The sequence below is a fragment of the Chelonia mydas genome, chromosome 1, assembly GCF_015237465.2.
Source record: "Chelonia mydas isolate rCheMyd1 chromosome 1, rCheMyd1.pri.v2, whole genome shotgun sequence".
Taxonomy (NCBI): Eukaryota; Metazoa; Chordata; order Testudines; family Cheloniidae; genus Chelonia; species Chelonia mydas.
In genome coordinates this window covers 336,239,808-336,267,703 of record NC_057849.1, presented here as the reverse complement: position 1 = coordinate 336,267,703, position 27,896 = coordinate 336,239,808, and the positions used below count along the sequence as shown (strand labels likewise).

The 27,896-nt window shown below is 45.7% G+C and overlaps 1 protein-coding gene across 18 annotated transcripts in view; it reads left to right on the top strand.

Annotated features, from left to right (window-relative positions):
* The window catches only part of GATA3 (GATA binding protein 3), a 33,660-nt gene extending 8,919 nt beyond the window's left edge, over positions 1-24,741 (top strand). Inside the window, exons 1-6 of one of the 18 annotated variants that reach the window (XM_043553145.1) lie at positions 1,705-1,965; positions 2,486-2,979; positions 5,768-6,304; positions 10,819-10,898; positions 17,253-17,378; positions 23,344-24,741. In XM_043553145.1, coding sequence (XP_043409080.1) covers positions 2,739-2,979; positions 5,768-6,304; positions 10,819-10,898; positions 17,253-17,378; positions 23,344-23,397 — 1,038 coding nt within the window. In that variant the 5' untranslated portion in view covers positions 1,705-1,965; positions 2,486-2,738 and the 3' untranslated portion in view covers positions 23,398-24,741. Of the gene's footprint in view, positions 1-1,704; positions 1,966-2,485; positions 2,980-5,452; positions 5,511-5,764; positions 6,305-10,601; positions 10,748-10,818; positions 10,899-17,252; positions 17,379-23,335 lie in introns of those variants that run through there. The other 17 variants (XM_043553141.1, XM_043553132.1, XM_043553129.1 and 14 more) reach the window with 17 other exon arrangements.
* The last annotated feature ends 3,155 nt before the right edge of the window (positions 24,742-27,896 follow it).

Here is a 27,896-nt window from a genome sequence, read left to right as displayed (position 1 = left end):
TCTGAACCACTAGGGGATGCACTGGCTCAATAGACCGAACGGCCCTCGCCGGTTCGAAAGCTCCCAGCCAATCAGGACAGGCTTTCACAAGCGCCCTCTTCCTGCTCCTTCCTGATTGGTGCACCCCCCGCTCACAGGAGCCAGTCCCTGGCTGGCTCGTCCCGAGCCCTCTTTCGCCCACTGAGCTGGCTCTGGGCACTTCGTTTGCATGCTCGGGCCACATGGGTCGTAATGGGGCATTAATGTTTCCATTATTGTTTGTGCCGGCGGTGGAAATGAAAGTGGTCAGATGAGGGCTGAGAAAGCAGGGACTTTCTCTTTCTCGCCGGTGGAGTTTGAGACCCAGAAAGGAGATCGCAGCAGGCACGTTCAGCTGCAACTCTGTAGCTTGGTTTCACGACCAGAAAACAAACAGAGCAAAAGCAAACAAACAAACAAGAAAACCACAAAACCAAAAAACGAACAAAAAAACCCCAACAACCCCCCCACCCCCAAACAACCTCCCCCTTCCCCCGCGCCCGCTTCACTATTTTAATGGTACTGTACGTTAAACTACGTTCTGCTTGAGCTTTGTTTCCTGGATCTCTTTTTCTTCTCAGCTGAATGGAATCGGGTGTAATAAAGGAACAACCCCAAAAGAATGGGTATTTCTGAAATAATGGTTCTTCACGTTGTTCCAGGACGTTGACACATTTCAGGAATAAACACTCTCTCACACACGTTCTAAAGTACAACTGTCCCCCCAGATTAGTCCTGCTTGGAATTAACTAATTGACCTGGAAGGGGTAATGCTTTAAAATGATACATTAGTATCTGAGACATGCATCCGATGAAGTGAGCTGTAGCTCACAAAAGCTTATGCTCAAATAAATTGGTTAGTCTCTAAGGTGCCACAGGTCCTCCTGTTCTTTTTGCGGTTACAGATTAACACCGCTGCTCCTCTGAAATTTGACTGTGAATGGCTAGCCAGCTGCAAAAGCAGTTTCTCTTCCCTTGGTGTTCACACCTCAACTGTTAGAAGAGGGCCTCAGCCTCCCTGATTGAACTAACCTTGTTATCCCTAGCCTGATTCTTGCTTGCATATTTATACCTGCCTCTGGAAATTTCCACTCCATGCATCCCAGGAAGTGGGTATTCACCCACCAAAGCTTATGCTCCAATACGTCTGTTAGTCTATAAGGTGCCGCAGGACTCTTTGCTGCTTTGACAAAGAATGTAGAGTTCCCCACGTATCCTTCACCTGCTCTCTGAAACTCTTCCGACAGTGGCCTGAAGTCACCATAGAAAATAATGTCTTGACGGCCGGGTTGTGTCTTCAGTTTCTGTGTATCTCCGGAACAAAGTAAGTAAGTAAGAGTAGGCATGGCGCATCGGAATGAAAGAAAACAATAATAATTAATAACATAATATAATGAGACACACGTGCCAATCGGATGCGCCCTTAATAACATTTCGGTGTAACGTGCATTAGAATAGTCTCCCCCTTAAAAAGTGGTGTTAACGCTTTCTCCGCGTTTCCAGCCTAACGAGGCGATGCTTTCAAAGACTTTCCGGTCCCGGGGGGGGGGGGGGGGGGGGAAGGAATATTGGGGGCGGGAAGGGGGGGGGCGAAAGTAGAACGGAGTAAATCTGGGTTGCCGTTTCCTTGTGTTTCGTGCCCTGTCCCCTCCTTATCCCATGACAGGCTCCTCCCACCCCGGCTGATGACAGTAGAACCTCCTTAAGTTGCGTCTCGCCACAGCTGTCTGTGAGCATTGAGCCGGCTGGCGCCACCCTGCTCCTTTCAGAAAGAATGCCTTCCCTGTAAAAAAAAAAAAAAAAAAAAAAAAAAAAGAAAGGGGGGGGGGAAGGACAGAGAGACAGAGAGAGAGAGAGAGAGAGAGAGAGAGAGAGAGAGCACAATCTGATCTCATCAAGCAGTTTCAACTTCATCTCTCCTGGGTCACATACTCCTTCTCCACCAAGGTTTGTGCTGAATTTCTTTCTTTCTTTCTTTCTTTCTTTCTTTCTTTCTTTCTTTCTTTCTTTCTTTCTTTCGATTGCACAATAATGAATAAAAGCCCTGAAAAACGCTTCGGGCTCTCCCAGGCAGCAATTTGCACCCGCTTCTAAGTAGGCGCATCGCTGGTGAAACTGACCAAACATTTACCAAAAAAAAAAAAAAAAAAAAGAAAGAAAGAAAGAAAGACAGAAAGAAGAGGAAAAGGGCAGCCGCCGCTGCAGGCGCCCCCAGCAACGCCTGCGCCTGTAACTCTGGTCGATTTCATTCCCCCGCTGCACAGAGATCGAAAGAGAAAGAGAGCGCGTGTGTCCTAGTCGGATAGGTGGGTCGAGTGCTTAGGACAATAGGTGGACTTTCAAAGATCGCTGTTTGCGGAGGGGCTTGTTTTCGCTTGCCTAAAAGTCTGGTGATGAAGCCCAGAAGTACTCAAACACGTTTCGCTCTCTCTCTTGCTCGTTCCCCCTTTCCTCTCTCTCACTGCAGGTGATCAAAGAAGAGAAACCTCTGCAAAGAGCGGAAGATACCGTTGGGATCTCGCTTCTTAGATTTTTTTGTTTGTTTTCCCTACTCTTCTTGTCATCTTTTTGGAATCGCTTATTATTATCATTTTATTTTTTATTTTTTTAAACCCGACAACATCTCTCTGTTATATATCAACCCGCCGCCTGTCCTCCCGCGGCAAGTCTGCCCAGTTTGGGGAGGAGGAGGAGAGACAGCCCCGCACCCAGAGAGCGCGATGGAGGTGACTACCGACCAGCCGCGGTGGGTGAGCCACCATCACCCCGCGGTGCTGAATGGGCAGCATCCGGACTCACACCACCCAGGGCTCGGCCATTCCTATATGGATCCAACTCAGTACCCGCTGGCCGAGGAGGTGGATGTACTTTTTAACATCGACGGACAAGGCAATCACGTCCCTTCCTACTACGGCAACTCGGTGCGAGCCACGGTGCAGAGGTACCCGCCGGCCCATCACGGTGAGTTCTCCCCTCCCTGGCCCTGGCGTGGGGCCCCCAGCGAGTTGCGCGCAGGTTGGCAGCGGCCAGGCTTTCGTGCCGGAAACAGGACAGCGTTTGTGTGTATCTTCTTATACACCGCTCATTAGAAGCGAGAGGAGCAGGCAAGCGGTAGCTGTTAGCAACTAACAAGGGCGCCTTGAAGGCAGCCCAGGAACCTGTAACCTGCGCAAATGTCCTCATGTGGCGTAAAACGCGTGCATGGCCTTTCGGGGTGGGCCTGTGACTAGCTATAGGGTATAGATAAATCCTAAGCCGCCGATGTATTCCTCCAGCCGACGAATACAATACAAACCCCGGCCACCGCCGGCAAAACGATGCCACTACTGAATTTCTGAGTTGGCTTGTCCCAAATAAGTGCTAAAGAAAAAAGTACTGGATGCAAGTCTGTCCCACCGCCCCAGCAAGTAAACTCCGGGCGGATCTGGTTTTCAGTGTTATTTTGCCTTTCCAGTAGAATTCTTTGTAGCATTATCAGTTACTGTCAGGGGAGGGGGGATGGGTGTGTTCACGGCTGGGATGTTAAATTCACCCTTGATGGGAAAATAATAGATTTGATAGGAAAGCCTGGCTTTCTGGTCTTGTGCCACATTATAGTGTGTTTTATACATTATTGTACGTGTACTTATACATCACGTGTTGCGTTATGATCCATCACATACATGTAATTATGTATGTAGCTATATATAATGTGAATGTAATGGGAATTTACTATCTACATCATAATTCAAACACATAGTCTCACACACAGCTATCCCGAGGAGACACATGTACTGTTTTTACGGGGCCTAAATACATTTCAAGATGGATTTTTTCCTGCCCTCCCCCCCCCCCCCCGTTTAAAAAGAATAATTAAAGCGATTCAGCTCGTAGCGCTGGAGTTTTCTTTAGGATTAAAAGGCAGGGCATAACCTCGTAAACCTGGGAGCGATCCCAGTTGTGGCGCACTCTGCAGGAACCCTAGGTCTGAAATAAATTAGAAAAAAAAAACCCACCCTAAAATAAAACAAAATTGAATGGAAAAGGGATGACCGTTTGGGCATCGGCGCTAATCCGGATTCACTGATCAGCTCACAGGACCTCAGCTACTTGTTGAGTGAGCATTGATCGCTGTTCAGTAAATGCATTGCTCCGCTTTTAGACTCTTTAAGATAATTATTGCTAAGGATCAGCAGCTTTTATTCTCTCCCCCCCCCCCAATTTATCAGCAGAAAGTGGAAATGCGGTCTCTCGGGTGTAGCCCGAATATTATTTACTATGTTACTTCCTGGATAAGATAATGAATGTTGACCCTTCCTGTTCATATAACCCACCTCCCCTTCCTTTAGCTCATTGACTTTCAGTATTGTTCACAAATGGCTAACATGATAAGAACCCTGGGACACATGCACAGAGATCATATATATATAGAGAGCACATATATCACTCTAGCTAGCGATCTGTGTCTCTAAATATCTGTATCTATTTCGATCTCTGTAGCTTTTTATATTTACAATGATCACAATAGCCAGCTATAGATTTGAATGCCTCCTTAGAGATCAATATATCGTTAGAAATATCACAAGAAGCATAACCTGGCTGCTGTCCTGGGGTTCAATATGTTTTCTGTCCGATTTAAAAAAAAATAAAAATGTAAATTTCATTAAGCGGTTTTTTTTTTTTGCAATCACATAAAAGGATAAGATGGTCAAAGGAAACTGCAAAAATCCAGAGTCGCAGCCGTGTTAGTCTGTATCCGCAAAAAGAACAGGAGGACTTGTGGCACCTTAGAGACTAACCAATTTATTTGAGCATAAGATTTCGTGAGCTACAGCTCATCTCCCCACTGTATTTTCCACTGCATGCATCCGATGAAGTGAGCTGTAGCTCACGAAAGCTTATGCTCAAATAAACTGGTTAGTCTCTAAGGTGCCACAAGTCCTCCTTTCTTTTTGCAAAAATCCAGTGCAATGTTAGGAAGCCTAGATGTATATTTTAAGATAAGGTTTGAACATATCTAATGTAAAGATCTTTTGAGACCACTGACACTTTGTGTGTGTGTGTGATACTGTCCTCATAAAGCTGTCTGAGTCAAACACACGCAAACCCATGTGTGAAAACAGACTAATGGTGAAAAGAGAAAAGGTTATTAACACATCACTATCTTCTCCTGGCTCTCTTCTTGTGGACAAAATATCTCCGTGCCTCCTAGTTCATGGTTACTTAAGTGCAGTGAATGAAGAACCCAATAATAGCTCAAAACTAGCCAGAATGGATTCTCCTCGGAGGGTTTGCAGTTTCGTGTGGGATCTTCACTGGCGAGGCCTTGTACGATTGATTGGAGAGGGAAATTTACTAAGGGCTTGACAAATCCGAAGACTTGACTCCCTTTTGCCCTCCAGCCAACCACACCTGAGCACCACTCTGGGCCTCGAGCCGGCAATAGCTTTTACTTCTAGGCATAGGGCTGATGCCAAAGGGACTAGCCCTGGGGGTTACAGTTAAGCCACAGAGTAAGTTTTTGCGGGATCCGGGCCCTACGCTCAGTTTTGCTCAGGCCCGCAGGTTCATAGCTCTTGGTGCGCTGGCTGCTGCCCTTTTCTCTCCTGGTTTGACCCCCGGGAGCAGAGCACGGTGTGGGCTAAGTTTCTTGAGGTTATCACCAGTAGGGCTTAGGTGGGTGACAAGGAGAGCTAGTTTGGGGGTCCTGCATGTGTTGGCCGATCCCGGAGGGAGTGTAACCTGGCCTGCTTCTGTTCTCTCCTAGCAGGGAGCCAGGTGTGTCGCCCACCGCTTCTCCACGGATCTCTCCCTTGGCTGGACGGGAGCAAAGCCCTGGGGAGCCACCACAGCGCCTCTCCTTGGAACCTGAGTCCCTTCTCCAAGACCTCCATCCATCACAGCTCCCCGGGACCCCTCTCCGTCTACCCGCCGGCTTCCTCCTCCACTTTATCCGCCGGCCACTCCAGCCCGCACCTTTTCACCTTCCCTCCGACCCCTCCCAAAGATGTCTCCCCGGATCCCTCCATCTCCACCCCGGGATCCACCGGCTCCAACCGGCAGGACGAGAAGGAATGCATCAAGTACCAGGTGTCCCTGGCGGACACCATGAAGCTGGAGTCCTCTCACTCCCGCAGCAGCATGGCATCGCTAGGCGGGGCCTCCTCTTCCGCTCACCACCCCATCACCACCTACCCGTCCTACGTCCCAGAATATGGCTCTGGACTCTTCCCTCCGAGCAGCCTCCTAGGGGGGTCGCCTACCGGGTTTGGGTGCAAATCGAGACCAAAAGCGCGCTCCAGTACAGGTAGGGTTCTTGGGTTATTAACCCCTGGGATAGGGAGGGGAAATTAGGAGAGGCCCTGAACCTATCAGCCCCCTACGCAGGCCTACAGACACGCTCCTTCTCTAAAGCTCAGACCCTGGAGAAGGTGTTTTCAATTTTGGGACATTTTATATTGGCCTCCCTGCGGGCCAGATCAGCCCCCCCCTCCCATCACAAGCAACACTGAGGGGGGTGGGAGTGGGAAGCCATGTGCGACAGGACTTTGTAATAAAACAAAGGGGGGGGTGTGTGTGTGAAGGGGGGTGGGGGGAAAGGCCGTCACAGCTGCCCTGCCACACAGTCAGGGTAAAGGCTGTAAAAAGTCCCAGCCGAAGTTTGCATCCCCAGATTAATTCTAGGGCAGCGAATCCGCCTACCAGTTTGTCGACATGAATCTTGGGGGATGCCCCGGTCCCAAGGAAGAGAACCAGAAGGAATTGTACCAGTCCCTTTTGCAGCCCCCAATCCGCCCCAAAGCTGCTAAAACCAGGGCCTCTGTAACTGGTGTGCTTGAAGCAGCGGGGACAACAGGGGACTTCAGCTTTATTTTTTTCTCCCGGGGAGTTGTCACAGAAGCCAGCACCCTCAGGAAACCGACGTGTACCTATCGGTTCAGTGACTTACTGGGCAAAGAGGCAAACAGACCAGCTAGGATTTATCCACCCCCAAGAGCCCGCTTCCCGGTCTCGTCCCCCCAGCCCAGAAGCCAGTTTGCAGCCTCGTTGGGAAAGCATTCTGCAAAGGGAGTTTTGTTTAGGCTGTCCGGCGGGGGAGGGGGGGGGGGTCTCACTCCCAAAGATTTCACGAGCTGGACTTTTAAAACCAATATATCCCATGCTCTCTCCCTCTGTGTGCAGCAGGGCACGATTAGTCAAAACTCCCTCCACTCCCCCTTCCGTGGAGGCTGCCTGGCATGAACGCGATCAGTTTTCAGGGTTTTTCCAGGGTGACATTTACTCTGACTGTCTGGGCAGGGACTGTCTCTATTTAGCTGATATGTTCGAGCTAATCCAATTATTTTCAGACTGCTGCACGCGACAGTTGCATTGTTTATCCAACGCCAGGAACTTTAATAGGGTCCGGATGCGGTTAGAAGTGACAAAAAACCCCAGACCTGCATGTTCTGTACATGAAAGCAGACGGGGGTGTGTGTGTGTGTGTGAGAGAGAGAGATGGAGTGAAACAAAAGAGAGGGAAAGAGAATAGAACAGCAAGAGGAACTTACTGGTGATGTCCAGTGTTAAGGGGAACAAACTGATCAGTGTAGCAAGGGGGAAGGAAAACGAATGGACTGTGTGGGGAACCAAGTCCGGGGCATTCTTGTCTTGATTTTAGACAGCCCATGCGCCTCCTGCCTTTTCTGAAAGGCGAGCCCCCAGCCCTAAAACCCGGACCGGCAGCTTAGGAAAGAGGGTGCCCAGGAGATGGTGGAGAGGTGGCGTTTGCAGCAGCAGCCGTGCCCCAAACAGCCTGCCCGGTGTGTGCGCCCGGCCAGTCATTTCCAAAGCTCCCCTCCCCCCCCCGCCACCCCCCTTTGTTGTTGGCTTGTTTGTTTTTGTTTTCCTGCTGCCACTCTCTGTTACTTCTAGAAAGACACCTGCGGTCTGCATCACCAAAAGCAGCGCGGGCTTTGTGGTGGGGTTGCCATTTCAACCTCAGCTAGCTGGGAAGCCGGGGAGGTGGGTGGGCAAAGGGACTGGAGGTGTCGCAGGTGAAGGAGGGAGAAACGGCTGCTACCTTTGTGGGGTTTTGCTGTTTGCAAATGCTCTACAAACCAGACCAGGCGGCCGCGTTTTGGAAAAACGGTTGAAGTTTGTGGTTAGGGTGCGGATGCTTCTTTCTTTCTTTCTTTCTTTCTTTCTTTCTTTCTTTCTTTCTTTCTTTCTTTCTTCTTCTTTAATGCACGGATTGTAACGGGCCCCAAAGGCACGGTGCGAATCAAATAAACCGGCAGCATCTCCCCGCTGCGCCAGTGGCCCCCCGACCAGCCTGGCTGCCCAGCGGAGGCCGGGAGCGAGTGTCCTGAGAGCAGCGTGTTAGGGAGGGAGAGGGGAGCCCTTTGCATGGGGCTGTTGCCATGTTTAAGGCTGTCGCGCTGTGGTTCCCGTCACCCGGCTGCCTACACAGAGCGAGCCACCCGCCTGGCTCCCGCAGGCCCCGCTTCCAACTCCCCCTGCAGCGGGGCCTCTCCGCCAGCAAACCGCGGAGCGCAACGGCGGGGACCGGGCATGGGCTCGAGCCACGCTCGGATTGTTTGCCTGGAACGTGGCGACAGGGCCTCGAACGCGGTGTAGCCAGGCACGAGAGCGAGTTAATTCCCCCGGGGCGTGTTAGGTGCGGCTAGATGGGAACAGGAGCGCCCTGGCTGGGGGCTTGCCTGAGCTGAGCTCTCGGTCAGACTCATCCCGTTGCAGTGCATAGGACTAGTCACATATGCAAATGCTATGGGGACCGGCCGCCCTTTTCCTGGGGGCAGAACCCCCTTCACACACACCAAGGGCGGGCTGGCTCCTGCCCCTTTCTGGGTCTGTTGTTCGGATGGCAGGATCGGGCCCCTCCTTTATGATGAATCCGAAGCGTTTCGTTTTGAAATCGAAGGCTTATTAAAGCAGGCCGGGGCTCAGCTCGCAAGCAGCTGGGAGGTTTACAAACGAGCTCTTCTTTTCTTTCAAAGAAAGAAGGGAAATGAATTGTTTCAGTTAGGGAGGATGGGTCCTGTACTGGTAGGGGCTGGGTTGGTTCAACAAAGCACTGTAGCACAAAAACCACTCCTGTGACTGTAGCAAGAACCCATATATTTCCTGTTCCCAAATGCCTAAAAGTAAACTTTGGGCCATAACCCTTCTATGTGCAGTGATCAGCTTTGATCCTCCCAGTGTTTGCTCCCTGAGCACATTTATTAGTTTGTAGGCGATCATCTTTAACCAAACTAATAAGCATAAGCACCAGGATATTTTATTATTGAAAGCTCTGGGGATGTGCAGCTAGATTTAAAAATGGTTTGCCTGAACCAAAGCCTACTGTTTGTTGTCACAATTTCAGCCTGTCTTTAGCTCGGTGGGGAAAAAGGACGCAATGCAGACTATAGGCCAGGGCAATGGTAAAGGTACTGCCTATTTAGGTTAAACAAATAGCAATAATAACAGGATCAAACTTAAAATAGTAGACAGCCGACAACCTCTTTTCCTTCCCTGCTTCAGAAAGAAAGGACTTGGGAAGCAGGTTGATAAGAAGGAGGGAAAACAAAATATTTTAGATCCACAGCACTGGCCCCATATGTGTGTCGCAGGGTCCCTTAAGTATCTCTTTCGGAAGACTTAATTAAAAGCCTCATCAACAGAGGAGAGTGACAATGCACCTGTGTGGGTGAGGCACCAAATCTGAGTTTGTTTTCGGTTTGTTTTCCACCAGTCGAGTGAAATACTCTCCCTGTTAATTGAATACACCAGAAATCGACCAAATCTCTCCCTTCACTGAATCGGTTGCTGATGCTTTTGCTTTGCTGCCTGACTTAATAGAAAACACAGCCCTCTAGGAACTCTTCATAGGCAGCGCAAGGGCTGGGCTAGGGCTTTCATTCAGACTTTAAAGATCGATGGGTGGTGTCAAGGCAAATCGATGCGATTTGGCTGATGCCCTAACTCATTGGACGATACCAAAGACTTCTGACCTGCCCGCTGAGGCAAGGGAGTTAGGAATTCTATGGAGCCTTTATTCAAAGTAGCACTTTGCGGGCAGGACTAGCTTCATTAACTTCAATGGAACCACTCCCTAAGTAAGGGCTACTACTGTGAGTAAGGGTTCCAGGCTGGGCCCCCTGTGGCTTGATCGCCTGTGGATATTAGTGTGTGTCCTTACTGGTGGGAGAAGCAGTCCCACGTAACTCATTGCAGCTGGTGCTAGCCAGTCCTGCAGGATCAGGCCGCGATGTATTTCCCTTGCTAACTGTAATGATCTCTGCGCAGGCTAGTGTACAGTTTCCAGCAGCTCAGAGGAAACGAGCAAAGGGCTGATCCTGCCTCCACTGATGGGGAGGGTGGGGAAGGATCGGGCCCCTAAAGCTTTGGGGTTGTAGTTTGTTTGGGCACCAGAACAACAACGCGTGTGTGAAAGAATGAACAAAGAGCCCTGCCCACAACCTGGCTTTGCAGAGGGCTTGGGGGGAAGGCGATGCTTGGGGGAGAGGGGGCTGAGCTAGATCAAAGGCCTTTCACACTTGTCCCCCCCCGCCCTCCCCCTTTGCTTTCCATAAGTGAACTATGTGCCCTCTTGTTTCCAGAAGGCAGGGAGTGTGTAAACTGTGGCGCTACCTCAACCCCCCTGTGGAGGAGAGATGGCACCGGGCATTATCTGTGTAACGCCTGTGGACTCTATCACAAAATGAACGGGCAGAACCGGCCCCTGATTAAGCCCAAGAGAAGGCTGGTAAGTCCCTTTCCAGAGCGTCGAGCCAGACAGCACTAACTTTCTGTCGTTGTTGTGTTTGATTTCCTCAGCCCAGGATGGCGAGCTTTCTGCAGGGAAAGGGCAGGAGAACCCACAGACATGTCAGTCTGTACTGAAGAGGGGTTTTAAAGTACGAGCTATAGAGAGACTCTCAGCCCATCCCCCACATTACACTGTGCCTGCCAAGTTACGTACCTTTTTTTTTTTTTAATATTTGTGCCTTTACAAATCTCTATCTGTAGGAATTATTTTAAGGGATGCTGAATTTCTTACAAGGGTCTTGGGTGGGGAAGAGCGGCTGGAGGGGAAGTGTGGCAGAGCACAAGGTCTGAGAGGCCTCACCTTGAAAGAGGGAGATTTTGAAACCCGTTTTTTGGTTTTTTTTTTTAAATTTGAAACCCTCATGGGGGGCGGGGGGAATTTGTGCATTTCTTTCTCCTCCACCCACGCGGGATTACAGGGACAGCTGGGTTTTAAAGGAACACAGGGACTTATCCTTTCCTTCCCTCCCTTTCTGACCTCAAAAGAGTGTCCAAGTTTATTTATTGCGGTATTTAGGATGGAGCATGTCACCCACTATGGTTAATTTATGCTGATTGGACGACAGATCGCCTTGGCAATTGGCCCTGATAGATCATAGATTCATAGAGTCTAAGGTCAGAGGGGACCAGAGTGATCATCTAGTCTGACCTCCTGGAAAACACAGGCCAGTGAACATCCCCAAAAGAAGTCCCGGGGCAAATCTTATAGAAAAAACATCCGCTCTTGATTTAAAAATTGTCAGTGATGGAGAATCCACCACAAGAATTAGGCCCCAATCCTGCAAAAAACTGCACCCATGCTTAAATTTGGGCCCCATCCTCCAGCGCCCTTGCATAGTCATTTGCATCAGTGCAATGTAGGTGTAAAATGCTACTGTTCCGGTCCGGTAGGAGGCTTACACCCACGGGTGTAAATGAGGATGCAGGGTATAGGGCAGTAGCATATCAGAACCTGTGAGTAATCGCATTGGAGTGAATGGTGTGTGTAAAGTTAAGCATGTACCTCAGCCCCCTCAGAGGAGCACCTAAATAAATGCCTCATTACACTAAATAATGGTTTCAGGTTTTGTAACTGTAATACACATCCTATGTTTAGCATCCCCAATGATCTATTTGTGAATTTCCCATGGAGCCACAAAAAGTCTGGAAGGCATGGCTAATGTACTTAGCAAATAATCATGCAAGCAACAAGGGGGTGGGGGTGGGGGGTAAGTGGGACAAAATTATGTTCCCTCCCTGAGAAGTGAGTGCATGTTTAGAATAAAGGAACATTTAGTCTCATTATTATTATTAAAAATGCTGACAGTATGCTGGCTGCTGTTCAAAACACAGAGGAAAGTGTGATTCCCGCCCCATGGTACTTAACAGCAGAGTTAACAGACAGAATAATATAACTCCCCTTAAAGCCCAGATCCTGCAAATCATGCTTAACTTTATGCACAGTAAGTAAGCCAATAGGTCTTTGCAGGGCATGTGCGTAGTTTTGCTCAAGTGACTAGTCCCATTGATTCCAGTGGGATTACTCACATGAGTAGAGATACGCGTGCACCTAAGGCCCCAGCCCTGCAAATGCTAAGGCCTTGTCTACACTTACCAGGGGTTCGATGTGCGGTGATTGATGCATCGGGGTCAATTTAGAAGGTCTAGTGAAGACCTGCTAAATCGACCGCAGATCGCTCTCCCGTCGACTCCGGTACTCCACCTGAACGAGAAACGCAAGGGGAGTCGACGGGAGAGCGTCTCCAGTCGACATCGTGTAGGGTGGACCCCGCGGTGAGTAGATCTAAGTACATCGACTTCAGCTACGTTACTCACAGAGCTGAAGTTGCGTAACTTAGCTTGATCTCCCCCCCGCCTCCCGTAGTGTAGACAAGGCCTGAGGCGCTTGCTTAACTTTATGCCTGTGACTCGTCCCATTGCAGTGAATAGGACTATTCACATATGCAACTGCTATGTGTTTTTTGGGATCAAGTTCTACATGGCCAGAGGAAAGATAACACTGCAAGGAGAAATGCAGTTGTCTTCGACTGGACATGTAGGTTTGGAGACAGAGGGGTAAGTTCCCCGGTCCATCCTCCTCTCCCTGTCAAACGCTGCACAGTACAGGCAACAGTGCACCGCTACTCACAATGAACTTTTCCCTTAAAAGAAACTGTTGGTCCAACTTAACGGAGTCTCACCCCTCCTGCCCTTATTAGAAAAAGGAAAAAACTTTCCAGGGAGGGAAGTGCTTGTGGGCTTTTGATTCTGGGAAGCTCTAGCCTCCATGCCCCTCCCCCTCTCCATTCCCCTGTCTTAAACACACACACATTTTTCTGTCTTTATTATTTTTTTTTTCTTTCTCTCTTCATGTGTAAAGCTAACTTCCTAGGAAAAAGCTGCCGGATATCTGAGCACTGGAGATAGCTCATAAACAACAGCTCTGCTTCCACAACCCAAACACTAAGGAGTTTGAATGTATTAGAAGGAGAAGGGGGTTGAAAAGACCCAAAACAAACCCCCAGGCAGCTGAAAGGTGTTCTCTCAAAGCAAGTGTGATTGCACCATCAAAGAATGCTCTGAATCACCCCAAACCTGCACTTACAAATATATATATATATCCTGTGTTGTGCCCTTAAAATGAAGTAACGCCTTCCCCGCACCCCTCCAAAAAAGAAAAAGTCCCTGCAGTTTGAACACGGTCTGTACTAACTGGTGACATATAAATGTTAGATTTCTAGATTTTTGCCTTTCCCTTTTCTATATAAACTGAACAAAGCAAGCGCTCTGCCTCCATTTGATACCACGTTGCTTTTGCCAAATTTCCCCAAGAAGGCAGATGTCAACAGAGCTGTGACTTATATTTGCATTTCGTTATGTATTAAAAACTGGCATCTGTGTCTCAACTTGATCTGTTCTAACTTTCAAAAGGAGAGTGAGAGAGACAGCCTGGGTGTGTGGTTAAGGCACAGGATCTAGGATGTATTTCTCTCTCTCCCGCAAGCTTCCTGTATGACCTTGGGCTAGTTTCAGAGGGTCTGATCTACAGCCCATTGAAGCCAAAGATAGGACACCCCCACCCAGCTCTGACTCAAATCAATGCAGACTTCATTTATAAGAGTTGGATCAGACTAATAACCCCTGGGGGTCGTAGCGCCTAAAAACAGATCTCCTTAGTTTGAGGGTAGCTGAGAAGCTTGATTCACTAGTGAATGGAAAAGCGCTTTGAGATCCTCCACCAGGAGATGCTCTATAAGTGCAAAGTATTGTTGTTGTGCATTATGCCAGGGAGGATTTGTATCTGCAGGACATTACATGGTAATCTCACACTCCAGTTGTAATATGTACAACTAATTTTGGGCTTCCTCGTTTCCATTGAAATCAGTGGGAGTTTTCTCATTGACATCAACGGGAGTAGGAGAAGACCCTTACTTCTATTGTTTTTTTACTGTTTCTTTTCAGAAAGTGATAATTGTGCAAGAATAATGCTTTTTTTTTTGCCCTTAAATTACATTTATCATGAGGATTTTTGTGTCGAGTGGAATGACTGATTGTGAATATCAGTGGCACAGGGCACAAAACCGCAAAATGTCTCCAAGGGAGACGTTTCCTCTTGCGTGGGCTGAGTCAAATATCACTGGTTTTAGAAATCCCCAGAGGCCCAATACTTCACGCCTGACGTGGGTAAAACTCCCACTGAAAGCCTAGAGTCTGGTGCTGCTCCTGCTCCACTCATGGAACGGCCATTGGAGTGAATGAGAAACGAACCTATGTAGAAACTGAAGCATCAGTCCCCATGTCAGTTTTCGACTCTGATCCTACAAATGCTGACACACATGCTTAACTTGAATTGATTTCAGTGGGGTTCCTCATATGCTTGAAGTTAAGCTAGTTTCCGTATCTGCAGGACTGAGGCTTTAGATTTGCCTGAGAGGGGACTGCAGGATCAGAAATCAACACACGCACACACACACACACGCACTTTTCCCTTTGCCTAGCAAGTATATGTCTGCTGTTCATATTTTTGTAAATCTGAGTAGACTCGCTTCAGAACATGCAGACCCCTATCATAATTTTTTAAACAATTTGGAGTGTTAACATTTAACTTCTTTGCAATTTTTGCATTGAAAAATCCGTTATGATGGGCTAAAAAGAATTGCCAAATTTAGAAAATAATCCTAGTCCTTGTCTATGCTTACTGGGGGTTCGACACGCCGCAATCAATGCATCGGTGGTTGATTTAGCGAGTCTAGTGAAGGCCCGCTAAATCGACCACAGATCACTCTCCCATCGACTCCTGTACTCCACCTGAATGATGTCTCCAGTCGACATTGCGTAGGGTGGAACCCGCGGTGACTAGATCTAAGTACATCGACTTCAGCTATGTTATTCACGTAGCTGAAGTTGCCTAACTTAGATCGATCTCCCCCCTGTAGTGTACACAAGATCCTAGACTGCAACTGATTGTTTACTTCACATGTTACGTAACATACTACTACTCGGCATGGGCTCCCTCGTTTAAAAGTGTGCCAGTCAGATCTTTTAATTAATCTTCGTTTTCCTTAATGAGATCAGAACAAAACTACCCTTTCCTTCATCATGATCACTAGCCGTATTTGCATCCCACCTTGGCTTCACTCTTTTTTTTCTGTTTTGGTGGCCTGGACTAGGCAGAAAATGTAGTGTTTGCAGGTTAGTTTTAGCGCATTTAGAGCCCAATCCACAGCCCACTGAAGCCAACTGGAATCTTTTCAGTGCTTGGGATGAGGTCCTTAGAGCTTGATTCTTTAGTCTGTGGGAGTTTCCATTGAGCAAAATCCAGGTTCAGGACCTCAAGACTCCTTGAAGTTAATGGGACCAGGATTTCACCCACAGTGTTTTTCCAGTTATAGCCCATCACATGCAGACTAACAGTTAAAACCAAATTCAATGGCTTGAACTACAGACAAATTGCTGCACATCTTGCCTACTTTGTATACACAACTAGGAGCTGATCCTTGCACTGCTTACATACCCTAAACTCCCATTGACCCAGATCGTGGCAGCCCCTTTGTATTCGATCATGGTGAGTGTTCTAAGCAGGTTATTATGTGTGTATGTATTTACTTTATATTTCACACTTCTTTTGTCTAAATAATGAAAATCCTAACCAACCAATAAACAAAGGACATGTAATGCCCAATAAAACAGCCCACTCCCCCCTGGCTTCGACTCCCCACACTACATTTAATTATTATTTAAGTTGTAACATGACCTACCAAAAGCCAGGAAATTCACAGTTAAAGTGAACACTACCCCTAATGTCCACGTTTGTGTTTTAGATTTGTTGTACAGCGTCCAGAGACTTAGTGGTTTTTGAATGTTGTACGTGCTGCAATAGGCAGCTGGAGTGGGTAGTGGGGTAAAGGGTTAGATTAGTGGCACAAAGAAGAGAATTAAACCTCAGTCCCTCAAGGTGCTGAGCGGTGCCTAGCTCCAGCAAAGCACTTAAGCACACGCTTAACTTTCAGTTCATGAGCAGTCCCTTTGAAGTCAATGAATAGGTGTGGAATCAGAGCCCAATAACCATTTAATGTTCACGAGGGGCAGACAGGACTTTGGCTTTAAAGATCTTATTTGAAAGCCTAACACATGACAAAGTGCAAGGAGCTCAGTTTATCCATCACAGATGGATAGAGTGGAGTAAAATTGTAAAAGTTGTGAGTGTTAATGATAACATATGTATAAAAGAGGGAGTACATTCCCAACTGTCCTGCTAAATTCTTATTTTACTGGTAATGAAAATGGTTCTTTTTTCCCCCTTTTCTTATATGGCTTCTATAAAACCGTGAAGTCTTATTTCAGATCTATAAATACTCAAATAAACTGAAAGGTTTGGCTTAAAATGATGTGATTGATAAGTCAGCTGCTGCCACCCTTAGCTGCAATATTAGTGACAAGCTGGGGCCTGTGCATCAATGTGAGTGAAGTCTACAGGACTGAGCCCTATTTGGGGTCTGATCCTGCTTTCTTTGCACATCCAAAACGCCCAGTGACGTCCGAGTTTTGAATACGCTTTAGGGCCTGATCCAATACCCACTGAAGTCAACGCGAGACTTTCCGTTGACTTCAGTGGTTGTCAGTTTGGGCCCTAAATGCAGAATCAGACCATGGGCGCCTGAAAGTTTTAAAATGGGAAAGCCTGATGGCATTTAAGTAATGTATTCCCCTCCGAAACGTGATCTGCCAGAGCTGCTGGTTTGGATGGTTTCTTCTGGAGGTTTGGCACTTACCTTAGGCCCCCGGTGCCATTCCTATGTAATTTGGGATGAATGCATCTTGGGGATTTTCAGAATTACTATTTGTTCTCACAAGACATTTAGCAACGTGCAGTAGTTTTGTCCAGTTTCTGTTTGTTGGCTCAGTGGTTTTGCTGATTGAATCTTTTTAATATGGGGGCTTTTTTTTCTCCCACCCTACCTCAGTCTGCAGCAAGACGGGCGGGCACATCCTGTGCAAACTGTCAGACCACCACCACCACTCTGTGGAGGAGAAATGCCAATGGTGATCCCGTCTGTAACGCCTGCGGGCTCTATTACAAGCTGCACAATGTAAGTGTAACTGGAACTCTCGTAAGGAAGCTTCTGTTTCAGCCATGTACATTAAAAATTCTCCCGAACTTAAAGGGCCCCAATCCTGAGAGGTTCTGAACACCCACTTATCCCTTTGGGACCTGCCGGGATCAGACCACGAGCCAGGATGAGGAAACGCTCCCCGTCCCCTTAATGATTTTGATTAAAACAGAATTGATGTAATAGGACCCGGTTTGAAGCGTTATAAGACAGGACCACAGATCAGTAATGATATACCTTTACCATGTGCAAGCCAAGAAAAGAGGAGGTTATCCACAGAGAGCGATATTATCTACTTTGTGTTGGACTCTGCACCCTGGAAAAGACAACGTGCCATGTTGCAAACTGATACGCTTTAGATGCTAAGGCCGGTTCCTTGAGAAAATATGAACTCTGGAAAAAAATAACACACCAGCCATTATTTCTTTTGCCCCTCCTTGCTTCATTCTCCCCAACCGCCCCCACTCAAAAAGGTAGCTGTAATTGCCCGGGATGGCACACGCAATTCCTAAAATGAAGAGGATTTGATTTAGTTAGTGGGATGAAGAGTCTGCTAAACCTGTGCTGTGAATTTTAAAGCACTGCTTGTGGAAGGGAAGGGGAAATGAAATGAAATGTCTGGTAGATTTAATCTAATAGCTCCATGCAAAGCCAGCTCACCTAAACCAGTGACACATGCCCTAAGGAAAGAGCTAAAGGGATCTGGGAAGAGTTATACCAATTATTTTTATTATTTATTATTATTAATAATAATAGACTCTTAAGAGTCACACTGTTACATTCATTCCATACATGGCATAATAATCATAATGATAATTAATAATAACAACACAAGAAAGAGGGCAAAGACTTGCAATTGCTTTGCTTTGATGTCACGTTTTTTTGGCGTGGTTGTTTGCTTTATGTTTCATTTAGAAATACTGAGCTATGTTCTGCCCTCTGAGCAGACCTGAGTGTAGCTGAGGGCATTAGCTGGGCCATCAGTTCCATTTCATCTTCACACTGTTTTGTCTCTAGGGATGAGAGAACCAGTTTGGGTAAAATAAAAAATGACCAAAATCTAACCATGCATCCCTTATTGAGTACGGAACAACGTTTGGTTAACTTTCCCCATTAGTTTTCATTTTCGGTCACAAGGAGTGAACTCAGGGCACCACCCTCTTCCTATTGAAGTCACTGAAAAAGAGGCCATTGCCTCCAATTGCAGCTGGCTCCAGAAATCTGGAGTGAAAGCACTGAACTGTCCCATGGTATTTCCAGTCCAAGAGGGACCAGAAAGTAGCAGGGATCTCAGGAAAGAACTTGTTCTTGCAAAATTTCCAGTTCCGTCCCGTGTATCTGAACACTCGGGTTCCTATCCAAACCTGTCTGGCTTTTGCAGGTTCACTCACCCATTCATTTTTTTATGACTATGTATCCTGTGTGTTGTGGATCTGATCCAGACCCCTTCCCTCCCCCAGATCCAAATTTTGGGGAAGTCCAGATTCAGCTGTGAAATTTGCGACATGGGGCACATCGCTCATGCCGAGCAGATTAGAACCACTTTCACATTCTTTAAAAACATCTTCAGCTGGTGACAACAACAACCCAGGTGGCGGGTGTAGTACATGGGCCAGATTCGGATACTCAAGTCGAGTGGCATCGTGCTCTGAGTGGATCCATTAGCTTAAATGGGACCGCTGGTGGAGTAAGATACTGATCAGCAAGAGTTTCAAAATCTGGCCCTTAATGAATAAGATCCTCTTTCCTAGTGGATGATGTCCTGTTGCAGCTCTGTCTTTAGCCCTGATGGGAGAGGGAAGGTAGCAACTCCCAGCACTGTTTTTCACTTGAAAATACCACCTCCCCTCCAGATCTAAAGATCTTTGACTGCGAGGTGGAAGATCAAGGTTTTATTTATTAACACCTTTCTCCTGCCCAGTCAATGTAAGAGCCTCTGACTGCAAAGGCCCTAGCATGTTGTAGAGGTTAGGGAGATAGGCAAATACCAACAAAGAAAACAAACCAAAAGGAACATAGCTGGGAGAAGGCAGGCTGTGAAAGCAGATACCTGGGAGTGTGGTGAGGGAGAGGGCAGGAAGGCAGCATCCCGTGTGGTGACTGGTTTCCATGATGTGCTATAAAGCATTGGGAGTTTTGTTGAGTCGCCTTCATGTGGAGGCCACCTCCTTTGCTGTCTTTCTGGGAGGCAGGATCGATAAGATTGTGTTAACTGTCTTGTGAATAGCATCAGACTAATCCTTCAGTCAATGCTTTGCTACCAAGGGGGCCGGTTATGGCAGGTGGACAGGCTTCCTCTAGAGGCCAATATATTTACAAGAAAGCGTAGAGATCCTCAGGTGCTGAAAAGGGACATCACTGAAGTTGATGGAGGAACACCAGTTTACACAGGCCATGTGCATTTTCTAGTGAGCAGTGGGACAGAAGTCTGTACGTCTCCGGGTCTCGTCAGATAAGTCCATTCTTAACCGGTGCTAAGAGTCTCTAGTAAGCTGTGGTGATCAATAGCAATTTAAGGCCTCCTGTCCCTCCAAAGAAGCATTCAGCATCTTTTAGTATGGGCACTGTGAGGAATAGTCACTGAATATAATGGATCAAATATATGAAATACGTTTTTGATTGTTCTTGCATTTTCGTGTTTTTATTAATGAGTTTTATTCAAACTTTTAAACGGTTATGTCTTTTTAGAGCCCACTCCTGCAACTAATCTGTAGGGAAAACTCCCAGTGAGACCAATTCTATGGCTGAAATAACAGCAGGGCTGGGTTCTGGCTAATACAGCAAGGGAATAATATTGTCACTATTCCCTGACCCTCCCTGTTATGTTAATCTATTTTTAGTATTCCACTAGATTCCTGCCGGTAAAGCAAACCCAGTTGCTTGGAGGATATTAGTAATAATAGTCTTGGGACTCATTCCTGCTTCTATTGAAGTCACTGGCAAATGTCCTTTTGATTTTAATAGGACCCATTAACAATCGTATTAATAATTACTAATATTTCACATTTATAGGGCGCCTTCTAGGATCCTCAAGTGCTTTCTCAGATACAGGGACTCCTGGCGACTAATTGAACATTATAATGACTAAATCTGCTGCAGACACAGAGCACCATTGAGGTCAATGGCAAAAATCCCACTGTCTTTAGTCCGAGCAAGATCAGACCTATAATATATAAGACTACCCAGAGGCGATGCTGGGGAGGGTGGGGGGTGGGGAGGGGAGGTGAGCGTGCAGAGTCGCTTCCCCCCGTCCACCCCAGATTTGCTGCTTGGCTTGTACTGAGCATGCTCACACAGACTGAGCATGCTCAGTAACAGTGCTGAAGCCGGCTGCCCACAGTTTGCCCCCCCACTATCGGCAGGCACGGGTCATCTCTGACTATCCCATCTAGTTGATGTGTTGAATTTGGGGCTTTTGAGGCTGATCTTGCTGCATTGAACTTACATGCAATATTCCCTAGAAGTAGGATCAGGCCCGATTGACTTCAAAGGGAGTGGAGGATGCTCAGCACCTCACAGGATCGGGCTCACAACGCTCAAGTGTGCACCCTTTGAAATGTGTGAGCTGCCACTGACGTCAATAGGTGCAAGTTCTGACCCTTATTTTGCAATAGCTGGAAGCTACAGGGCAGCGGAGCGGTGTATCCCAAGAACAGTATAGTCTGTATGCTGCATACAGTAAAGCAGAGAATGTATTTCCTTGCAGGACTGCCCATAATTAATGGAATCCATCTGAAATGAATGATTTTCATATACAAGTGTGTGGCCCATTTCTATTATAATTCTACTCTAAATAATCTCTTATTTAGCACGGGTTTAGCATTTTTACTGCAGAGGTAATTCTGCCGAAAAGGGAGCCGTGTCTTAACCTCTGGACCGCATGTTTATGTGCAGTGGAAACAGAAAAGATCCCTGGGTTCAGTTCCTATGGCGAGCTTTTAATTATACTGCGACTACGTTTTACAGTCAGTGGAAAACCAAAATCTCTTTTTATCCTGCCCTTGGGATCACACCAAAATTCAGCCTCAGGTCTCCCCTGCCAGATCACCACGGGCACCTTTGTATAACGCTTGCACCCGGCGCATACTGCACGTGATCTTGCTGTGCTGAACTCACGAGAGCACTCACTCTGCTCGGAGAAATGGGGCCACATAATCCCCCAGCCAGTGCTGGTGGAAGGCGCAGAATTGACCACCCTGACGGCAGTGGCCTGTGTAGCTACCGAACACGCACGGTGTGGTCAGGAATGGTGCAAACTGTCCCCAATACCCTTCAAACTGGAGTGTCCTTAGAACTAACCCGGTAGCTCACGTTCTGGGCTCGTTCAGTCCCAGGCCTCTCCATTTTCAATTGGCAGCCTCATTAGCAATCTAATGGGAATACTTCTCTGCTAGGAACTGGGGTGACACCACTGACTCATTTAAAATAGGCCATCAAATAGACTTGGATGATAGCAACTTTTGATTACTACTGGCCTGGGCTGGATTTGAGCCAGAATTCCACAGGTGAAAAGCTTCATCTCTCAGAGGTTCCAATCCTCTGAGTTACAAAAGGCAATTGAGAAGCAGGCTGGTCTTGTAGTTAAAGGTGCTAGACTGGGACCCATGAAAGCTGGGTCCTTTTCCTGGCTTTTCCATAGGCTTCCTGTCTGATCTGGCTTCAGATCCCCCTCTAGAGAATGGAGATAATACTTGCCCTACCTGAGTGGGCTATTGCATACATTAATTAATAACTCATATGCTATGATGGAGAGCATCATGCAATAGCCTACAAACAAGAAGGTAAATTTTCCTGTAGTCATAAATAATGGTCACAATGGTGCAGGAATGATCTTTTTAAACCTTTATTTATCATCATTTACTAGAGGTGAGAGAATAATTTGCAGGGGATAATTTATCAGACATATTTAGCCTCTTTCCCCACTTGCACGATATCCACCAGCTTATTGTGATTCCCTCAAATATATTGTTAATACTAATATTCAAAATGATCTGGTTAATATTTTGGCGAACTCTCTGGACGGAGCATAGTTTGCTGTGGGTGAAATTCATCGCTGTGCAGAGAAGTCAGCAAAAGGCCTTTGCATCACTTAAGTCCCAGCTAAGCCCTTAAGCCGTAAGTGGGACTTAAGTGGGACATGTGTCTGATACTGGCCTCTGAATACAGATGAATTTCAGCCTGTGAGAATTAGATATTCAGCATTTCCTACCTGAGCTTAGTTGTGGTTGGTTCGATAAGTCACATGGTATTGATTCTCTTCCCTGATTGGATGTGTGAATTTCGCTGCTGGTGCAAATATTCATGCATGAGAATGTAATGTTTGGGTTTTCTGCAAATATTTGTGTGTGTGAATTTTAAATTTGCTTCCTGCCAGTACAACTCAGAGCAAGCAAATGTCTGCAGAAAAGGAACACACACAAAAAGGACTAACCATGTCCAAAGCAAATTTATTAAAAAAAAATACCAATAATACTTTTTGCTCACGTTTTGCAGTATTTTTCCAGTTCTGTGATGGTGACAAGAGTATTTTGGGTCCTTTGCAGATGAGACTGAGATTTAACTATTTCACTGGGTATTAGCTTTAATGATTTTAAACTTGCCGTAACGAGAGGCCTTGAGGGTTGAGATAGTGCCTTTAAGGAATATATGAGCTGATATTCACTAGCTTGTTTTGCAGATGCACTCCGGTTACCTAGTGTCCTGGAACATGGTAACCTAACCCTTTTGGTCACTGGAAGTTACATACATTAGTCTGGGCAACCATGAAACCCTACCAGCTTTTTTTTCCACATGCCCCCAAAAGACTCGTTTGGATCTGGAATTTGGTTGGCCGTTTCCAAGGTCTTAATGATGTGTTGGTGATGAGTTCCATGGTGATCTGGGGAGGAGGGACAGCAGCAAAAAAGACAATAAAAAAATAATTGATTTTTGTTTAGATTAACAGACCCCTGACTATGAAGAAAGAAGGAATTCAGACCAGAAACCGAAAAATGTCTAGCAAATCCAAAAAGTGCAAAAAGGTCCACGACAGCCTGGAAGATTTCCCCAAGAGCAGCTCCTTTAACCCCGCCACCCTCTCCAGACACATGTCCTCCATCAGCCACATTTCACCTTTTAGTCACTCTAGCCACATGCTGACTACGCCGACACCGATGCACCCGCCATCCAGCCTCTCTTTCGGACCTCATCATCCTTCCAGCATGGTCACTGCCATGGGTTAGAGACAGACTCCCCCTGCTGAATGCTTACGGTCTCAAAATGAGATTTACTTTATATACTTGCATTTTTGCAGGCGTGCAGTTATCTATTTGAAGCCCGAAACAAATGGATAAAAATTAAAAAAAAAAAAAAGTTATTTGAAGGCATAAAAGAAAAAAAAAGGAAAAAAAAAGTGATGTTTGCCACTTTTTAAAGGAACTCACTATGGTGTCTGTATTCTCAACCTCTGAATCTGGACTCCATCTGTGAATAAGCCATTCAGACTCATATTCCCTATTTAACAGGGTCTCTAGTGCTGTGAAAAAAAAAAGCTGAACATTGCATATAACTTATATTGTAAGGAATACTGTACATTTGAGGAAGACTTTATTGCATCTGGGTAAGCTGTAAAGACAGGCATGAAGGACTCAGAGGAAATTTTTTTTAAAGGCGGATGGGGAGGAGAATAAAAATGCCGACCGAGAAGAACCAGGTCTAATGAACGAATGGACAAACCGCCAGTCGTGTCTTCTCTCTCTCTCTCTCTCTCTCTGGCTGGCTCAAGTTGTTTGATGCATTAACTAATTAACTAACTAAAAGCTGTAGGCAGATCATTCATTCAAGGCACCGGGCCTTTTACAGAGGAAGTAATAATGGTTTTGGGGCAATCAGTGTTAACATACAGATATTGCCAGCGAGGGTTTTCAGATAGCCATTCTTCAGGCCTATATGCATTGTGAACAAGTTCCTGTAATTGTTGTTTGTATGTATAATTCAAAGCACCAAATTAAGAAAGATGTAGATTTATTTCATCCTATTATACAGACTGAATGGTTGTATAAATTTATTTACTGCTAGTGTTAAGACCTGTTTTTTTTTTTTTTTGGTTTTGTTTTGTTTTTCATATTTTTTCCCTCTTTTTTTTTTTTTTTTTTTTGGAGAATAAACTAGATTAAATTCTGTTGACTTACAGGCGTTTTGTGCTTGGCGGTGTGTGGAGGGGGGATTCTTTTCATTTTTGTTTTGATGATATTTATTAAATAGCTTTCCTGGGTATGGGCGACGTGTATCTTTTTCAGCTCCTTTCGACGGCCAGTGCAATGTTTGCGGTGGTTTAAAAATAAAATAAAATAAATGAAGTGCATGTTAGTGTGACCCACTGTTCAGTGTCTGTTACAGATCCCCTCATTTGCAAAGCATCTGAATCTGCTGCAGCTCCCAGCTAGGCGAATCATTCCTTTCACTCATGCTCTAGAAGCTTATGCTGCCGAGATTGCAGGTTCAAGCCCCTGTGCTAACCATGATAACAAATGTACAGTTAGGAATTTAGTGGGGAGGTTTTCAAAGATACCACTAGCAGAGAGGTACCTAACTCTGCTTTTAGGCCTTTAAAAAAAAAAGGCCTCGAGACCTTTGGAAAGAATCCTGTATGTTGATAAGCTTTCCTCATGTTTCGTACTAGTGATTGCTGCCCTAAACCACCTCTTTATGCAGTGAGACATTTTTTACAGTCTAAAGTCCAGATCCTAGAATGAGCTCTATGCAAACGGAGCCTGCGTTCCTGCTGAGCTTAGAGAAGTGGATGGAGCTTACTGCGGAAGCAGGAATCTAACAGCATACAAAGGATGATGATGAAATCTATATTTCCAACTCGTAGCCACTGTTCCCTCTAAGCTGTGCGTGTGTGCGCACGCACGCAGATCCTAAACCCCGCGCACACAGCGAAATACCGCGCGCACAAAAATTTGCACAGAAGCACAACAATTTGCACAGAAGAAATTTTTTGCGCACACGGCCTGTCAAAAATTAGAGGGTACGTTGCCTGTAGCCATCAGAAATCATGGGCCAGGCCCCCCAAACTCAGGAGATTAACTTTAAAATATTGAGATTTAAAATAAATCAATACATTTGGGGGGTCTTTTTACTTGCTTTCTGGTGTTTGAGTCTTTAGGGTTCACGTTTTCCTAGTGTTTCTCCACAGACAGGGGGGCAAGAAACTTGAAAAAGAAAGTTGAAATTCTTACATAATTACATGACTCCAGAAAGTGGGGCTTTTAAGAAAAGCACCGAACATCATGAGTCTTGTGAGACAATCACAAGGGTCAGCAACACTGTCAGGCTTGTTGACCTCATAGTTGTCATTAAACAAAAATAATATTCAACTCTCAACAAAGATGACCTACAAAGTAATTATTATGCTCTGAGGGTGGCAACATCTGAGGCCAATGAAATAGCTGAATTCCTTTTACCTACAAAGTGGAGGCCCCATCTCGCAGCCACTTACGTGAATACTGCTTACTCATTCAAGTAGTCCCATTGGGCCAAACTGTGCTCTCAGTGATACTGGTCTGAAAGATTTACACCAATTTACATGAGATCAGAATTAAACCCATTGGGCTTGCTTCATCTTTGCTCTGAATTGTATGTAGCCATTCACTCCAATGCAAAGGGGCTATAAAATACCATTCTGATCTGGTAATATTTCATGCATGTGTTGCACTGGGTACATGACTATACAAGGTGCAGGGCAACGGGTGCAAGTTCATTGACTGCAATGGGCTTACTCACATGAGTAGGAATTTCTCATGTGAGCAAAGCGTTGCAGGATTGGGCCCATGGTTCCTGCTGGTAACTTTCAAGATGAAAATAAAGTGGGCCAAAGAAGACTTTGATTTGTTGTTTTGTCTTTGCTTCAGCTTCTTCCTCCCCTTGCTTCCAAATAAATATAGCCAAAATAAGACTACATCACAACTGAGGAATTAACGGGATGTATATGGCACATACAGTATCAATTTTGTAACACTGGCTGGTTCCCTTTTTATGCTGTTGATAAAGATGTGTAAACATAAAATCAAAACAAATCTATGTTAATCACCTGCTTTCTCAATGAATATTTAAAACATAAAGACTAAATGTTGAAATAAAATGGAGTGGAGGATTACTGTGATGCAAATTGAGATCTCATTGACTCCTAATTAATCATCTGCTGATGATAAAGCTAGTCTCAATTAGTCTGACTAATCAAAGGAAGTCATCATCTTTGGCGATATTAAGCTTGAGATTTTTTTGCCTTTTAAAAAATTCTTAACACTTCCACCTTTCCCTCCTTTGACTCATCAATGGATTGGAGGTAAAGACTAAAGTATTGATTCTGATCTAACTGACACCAGTCTAAATGAGATCAGAACATGGATTTAAGACTATTTCACTAATGCCTACTCAGTTGGTGTCTTTCCATTGTCTTTAATGGAAGCTGGATTAGGCCTTACGACCAAAAGTCTTTCACGAGGAACAGGGAGAAAAATTCTGCTTGTGACTTGTATCCTGTACCATTTCACTATCTATCTATCTATCTATCTATCTATCTATCTATCTATCTATCTATCTATCTAATGGAACTGTAATAAAACATTGGCTGCAATTCTTTCTTGAACATATTGTCATTTGAGGTCTGATCCCACAAACACTCTTTGCTTGGAACTCCAACTGAAGTCAAGGCTTGAAAGATTGGATGCTTTAGCATTACATGTACCATGTTAAACACATTGGGTATGGGTATAGATAGTGGGTAAAATCCGGACCTCATTGAACTCAATGGGAGTTTTGCCATTGACTCATCAGGGCCAGGATTTTACCCATTATCTTTATTCTGCATGGTGATGAGATGTTCTGTTCTCTAGAATACACATTCTAGAATTTATCCATTTTAGACTTTCTTTTCTATAACACAGGTAAGAAGGCAATACCAAAGCTAGTTTGATACACGAAAACAGGCCAAGGACTGTTAACCAATCTATTGCTACAATATTTCTAAGTAAAACTGATCCCTTCTGAATTTTGAATTGGCCTTGCTTCATTTTTGAAATAACATGGCAGCTCTACCAGATACATGAGAAATCATTTGTGTGTGTCAGAGAGTAAAGATACTCTTTCTCCAGTTTACTATTCTATTTGTAAAAACATGTGGCCTAAAACTCACCATGGAAGGTATTATGGAGGCTCAAATCCCTCAGTCCTTACTCAAGCAAAACTCAGGAGCTTTGCATGAGTAATGACTTCTGGGTTTGATCCTACATTAACAGTTTTGCTTTACTTAGGGCCTGGCCCAAAGCCCATTGGTGGCTTTGAGTAATGGTAAATGGTGATAGTATCATCTCCCACAATACCTGCTTTATTAACCTGCTTCTGCTCATATTCAAATCAGTGGCAAAACTTTTGTTGCCTTTAGTGGTGCAGGATTAGTCCACAAATGTGTGTGTGTGCGTATGCATGATAAAGCTATGATGCAAGAACAATTTT